Source organism: Dreissena polymorpha, chromosome 15, assembly GCF_020536995.1.
Source record: "Dreissena polymorpha isolate Duluth1 chromosome 15, UMN_Dpol_1.0, whole genome shotgun sequence".
NCBI lineage: Eukaryota > Metazoa > Mollusca > Bivalvia > Myida > Dreissenidae > Dreissena > Dreissena polymorpha.
The window spans coordinates 37,733,985-37,739,744 of NC_068369.1; the positions used below are offsets into that span (position 1 = coordinate 37,733,985).

Here is a 5,760-nt window from a genome sequence, read left to right on the forward strand (position 1 = left end):
TCGTATGTTTGTTTCAACATCGCATGTGGGTTTCATTTAATTAATGCAATGTGTATTACTTAGTGTTTTGTTTCCTAATTTTAGAATGAGAAATACTTCAACATTTCCTACTTAAATATGAAAAACATGCGTATGTATTAGGTTTCGAGGAACGATAATTACACACAGACATAACGTAAAAACATTGGTTTATAAGACATCGTATATCGAAATAACTCTTATCTCTTAAAAAATCATAGTTTCCGCCTGCAAAATATATTTATCTTTTACTGTTTAACTTTTAAAAATGTGTAACGTTATCTGTACGTTAAGTAACCACATCTATATGGCATAATAGTTACATGTTTTTCATCTGTGACAAAAAGATGTTTATGGTATGAAGGTAAGTACATGCGTGATCAATATGAAACTGTTTTAAACCAACGTATTTCACGTGCGCTCGTGCGACCGAAATGATAACGTAAGTTGTTGCGTTCAGTTTCCAACTAACATAAACAAAGTTGTGTTTAAGTTGTATTTGAACATCATTAATATTTGTATCTTCAAACATGTCATTGAGACCAAATTGAGCAGCAGCAAATCGTTGTGAGATCAGGATTCGCATAATGGAAACATAATTATAAAAATAATCATCTATTTTGGCAGTCTGTGCGAAAATTAATGCAGTTTTAGTTGGATCTTCTGGGGATAACTCTTGTTGCACCCAGCAACTGGGCACTGAAATGGGTTGTCTCCAGTGTAAAGTCACTCGTGAACGGTGCATGTGTACTTGCTATTGAACTTCTTGGAGCAATAGCCGCACTTGAAATTACCGTGGTCCCTGTGGTAGCGGTAGTGTTGTGTCAGGGAGGACCTCTTGGATAACTTCCGGTCGCATATGGTGCACGAGAATGGCGTCGCTCCAAGGTGGAAATTCATGTGATCATTCAGGCGGCTGATGGTGGAGAACTCTTCCCGGCAGACGTCACCAATATGGCCGTCGTGGAGACGCTTATGCTTGATGAAGAAGCATTGAGACATCGCCTTGTCACAGAGGCTGCAGTGGATCTTCTCGTTTAAGCGGACGTGACGCTTGACGCAGCCATGCGCGGCGAGCAGCGACTTCCGGAGATTGCACGTGTCACTCTGTGCACAGTGTTAAGTTTGGTGATTCTTAGCGTCCATATCGTCCATACAGAGGGAGTTGCACACATGACACCAGAACACATCACCTGCCGGAAGTTTCATCCGGCTACGTTGGGAACCGCTTTATGTAAATTCCGGATTTGGGTAGAAGGCATTGGTCACTACTGCGGGTAGTGAATATCCGGATGGACTCGGCCTGGTATCTCGCATTATTGTGTCAATAGAAAACGGTTGCAAGCGAGGCGTGGTTTCCGTCTTACGTATGATGCAAACACTGTCCTCAATGATGTCACTGCTGTCACAACCGGTTGCCTCATCGTCGTCTGAAGCATCAAGCGTCTCGCTCCGGAGATCTGCAGACTGAACGAAGCGCTTGCACGTGTTTCTCTCGTAATTTCTGAGGCTAATGTTTAGTGGAGAATCGCCTCTATGTAGCCTCAGTTTGTAGCTGGCGGTCAACAGCAGGTGTGACATCAACGCTTCCATCTGAAGATAAACAATATGCATTAAAGAACGGCCATCATAAGCAGCGTACGTTAACAGAATACTTTAATCAATTTTGTAATCAGTAATACCTTTTCATATCTCAATATGGAACTTACATGTACACCAAAACAATATGATGTTGTATGTTTGCATGATACTCTAATATCATAACACTTAATACTTTTGTATCATAATTGACGTGGATAATAAAAATACAATTATAAAACATGATGTATATGCGAGATAAAGTTTACGTATCTACCTTAATTTTATGGCTCTCTTTCAATGATTAATATTTTTCAAATTAATTAAATTGTTGTTGGTGGTATCAATTACGTCAATTTGCCTGATTGCAGCTATCAAATTACGATTGATGATAATCACAATGCAAATACGGGTATATATACTTCGATCACTAAACCTAAAATGACTGGCTTTTGTGATCAAAGCCAACTGAGTTGTCGCATTCATTTTTAAGGTGTGAAGCGCTTAATGACACCTACACTGTATTGAGCTTTCATGGCAGCCAATGTTTGCGCAAGGTGTCAAATCTGAGTCCCATTAAAATGAATAGATGTTTTATAAGTGTTTAATAATTGTAACAAACAATTTTTTTAATATCGTGTTTGAACAGAACTTTTATTTTTCACCCACGTATATAGCATATACAATGAGATCAATTTAACAAAGTACAATTTTTAGTGCAATATTGTGACTTTCAATAATTTAACGAAAACAACATCACATATTAAACAGTTTATATCTTAAACAGTTCATATCGTGATTAGATCATATGTTAAATTGTATTGCTGCTAATATTTATTTGGTCATCACAATGCTATTAACGTTATTATGACGATTATTTATATTGCCATCCTCCTAATATAAGACTATGGAATTTCCTCCCCCAACTTAAGCAATCTTACTTCCATCATCATCTTCGATATCGCCATGACTACTTTATTAACCATGTCATAATCGTTTAGTTGATTTAATAAAATAATAATACAATAATCGTTTTCGTACGTAATTTAGCGCCTAAAATTTGATTTCTTAACAAAATATGCAGGTGTTTTTTTTTCTATTTGAATGCTAAAATTTATTAATATTTTCATTAAATGTAGACGAAACGAAAATTCATTCAATCTAAAAGAAAATTACAACTACATTTGAAGATTGTAATGTATTGCGCTATTTTAGGGCTTTGTTTTATAACTGATTCAATGCACCTCTTACACTAAATTTCGATCGCTAATGAAAAATAACACTATCGCATCCACACCACTTATAATTATAATCAAATTATTATAGGTTTTATTATTTTTGAAATATCTGTTAGTTACGTACTTTCTGTGTTATTAGCGATTTTCGCCATCAAAATCGCAATCAATTTTCTGGGAGCCGCCATCTTGAAAAGTTCGCGCCGAACTTATCGTTCAATAAGGCTGCACACCACACTTTTTAGCCACCAATGCGAATTGGCCCCGGTCAAATTTCTAAATAAAGAGAACACTGCTCAAGTAAGCACCATTTTGAGTGTCTAAATAATAATGAATGTCAGGTTTGAGTTGTGGTGATTTTTCTTGGATGTTTGTAAGTTACCAAAACATTGGTACTGTAACTATAGCTGCATACAGGAAGTAGAATTAATGCAATTCGAAAACAGGTGTAATGCTGGCTCCGGCCAGTATTTCTGTTGGAAATTTGAAAGGGGGTACGGACATTGAACTATTACAAAAAATCTAATCCTTTGACCCCCAATTTTCTCCATTGCTGTTTAGTACTTGGTAAGTTACCAATGTAAAAACATGGTTTCCAGGCACCTTGCTTCTGCAGGAAAGTGGCAGTTTGTTGTTTAAACTGGCTTAAAAGGCTCGGAAACACACAGAATTCTGATGTTTTGATTTGAGATAATCAATACTAAAACATTTTGCCCCAACTCATTTGATTTGAATGTTACTGATTTTTCAGAAGGCACAGCCTCAACCATTCTGGAAATGTGCTTGGTTTATTTTCAGATTTGCGAGGTGACCAGTTTTCAGACATTGGTTTGCTCCTGCTTGTGTACGAGACTGGCCGAGACTAAAAAAACTGTAGTGTGCCACCTAAGATCGAATCAGAAACGAACGATCATTGGCGAACGTTCGCTGTAACTGAACGCACTACTGGCATTGCTCTCAAGAACACGTTCATATGGGCTAATTAAATCTACGATTAGTTGGCGTATGAGTGTTTTCATGTGTTAGCTAACAGCGAGTATTTGTTTTGACTTATTCTATTTTCATACATTAACGGGATTGGCGGATTAAATCCATTAAATGGCAACGATGTGTCGACAGTACGGGCAAGCTATGTGGAAATGGTTGCAATTGTTGGATACTCGTTCGACGTTATTATGTAGTGATGCAAGCTAGAAAAATTCATGGATGGGATAACAATTCTTCGCTTTTCAATGATATTGGGTTGGTCTGCTCTCGCTGTACATAACGGTAACGATTGTTTGGCGGGTGTGTTGATCACGTGATTGACGTGCAGTATGAAAACTTTACATGCAATGACCCTGAGTCGAGGTAAAAGATATAGGTTTTTCAATTAATTACTTAGCCCAGACAGATATAAATATGTTTAAATATTTTTCAAAGTTTTATTTTGTTAAACAATTGCTAAATTTCAGATGCTTTAAAGTAAATTTTGCGATAAAAACCGACAGTCATGAAAAACAATATATTCCATTAAAAATCTTATTCAATACACCAATTAATTTATTACAAAAGATAATGTAACACATTTGTTATATTTATGTAAACATAATTGTGTTTGTTAATTTTGCGCTATTGTGAATGAAAACTATTTTGTTAGTTTAAAAAATATGTGTTCTAATCGGCTGGTAACCTTTATGTACAAATAAACATTGTCTTCTGTTATATACGAATAATTCAGATACTAAGTAGATTATATTTTTGTTCGTCGTTTGAGTTTCATTATAGGCCATCTGTCACACACATTTACAGATTGAGAACATAGTCGTTCAACGGAAGCCGATGATTTTTGGACTTCAGCACACGACTCTGCCGACGCCCGATGGTCACCACTGCAGTCAATTAAGAATTTCAAATTTGAACCTCGTTTTGGGAAACTGGACTAAATACATGTGCGTTAAGTGTCAGGTTACTATCAATAATTTCGTGAGTAATGTCGATCCGAAACGGTTTACGATTTTTTTTCTTCTCTGCTAATTGTTTTGTGTATTTCTCTGCCATTCGTATTTTTCATTTATGTACATAGAGCAATAAATAATAAAAATCAGAAAGCATTTTGACCAGGGTACCGATGTTCGGTTAAGGCATTCCGGTGCAAGTATAACCAATCCACATAGCTTTTGAAATAAAATTATCACACAAGGCTTTAGTTTACATTTACGTATGTATGCATGTTACTTGCGTTGTCAGTGCGGTCTGAAGCTTCTTTGCTTACTAAGGTTTGATAAAACAGGGAATAAGAACGAGTTGACGCCTTATACGCCTGGGTACTCGTCTGCTGATTACTAAACAATGCATTTCTCTCTTGAAACAAGTTTATTCTTGGACCGTTTGAATAAATATGTATCATCTTTTTAAGCATCCGTAACTTGAAAGTTGATTTAGTGCTTAACCAAGCTATGTAATATGGAATTTTTACACCCATTATTGCTGCTTCTTCCTGTATTTGCGCGATGATTATTTGAGATATTAACTCTATGATTCTATATTCTCAAATCTTTTCTATAAAGAAGGAATGTAGTTGACAATTGTTAATAGTTTTATTTGATCGTTCGTCAAAAAGTTGTAATTCTGTTACTCTTGTATCTTCAATGCAATTGAGTAATTAAATAGTAATTAAATTGAATGCGTTTTAATTCCCTTTTATTATTGTTTAATTTGAGTTACAATGCTATGACGTTAAATTTTATTTACACTTAAATGTATTATGAATATTGCTGGGCCAAGTGTGAGGTTGAGCGCTCTATAACCAGGTTTAAACCCCCAATGCTTTGCATTGACCGTTCCAAGGCGGTGACCCCAGCTTTATTCATATTTTGTGTTTATGTTGGTTTGTATTGTGCTGTACTGTGCTGTTTTGTACTGTTTGGGCAATCGGTCACTTGCCTTA

The 5,760-nt window shown here is 36.0% G+C and overlaps 1 protein-coding gene across 1 annotated transcript; it reads right to left on the minus strand.

Moving 5' to 3' along the window:
• Nucleotides 1–744: 744 nt before the first annotated feature.
• On the minus strand, nt 745–2,564 carry LOC127859693 (zinc finger protein Xfin-like). The gene is made up of 3 exons (XM_052397199.1): nt 2,538–2,564; nt 1,399–1,611; nt 745–1,125 (listed from the first exon to the last, which is right to left on the minus strand). The coding sequence occupies exons 1-3, from the start codon at nt 2,562–2,564 to the stop codon at nt 745–747; spliced, it is 621 nt and encodes a 206-aa protein (XP_052253159.1).
• Nucleotides 2,565–5,760: the final 3,196 nt, after the last annotated feature.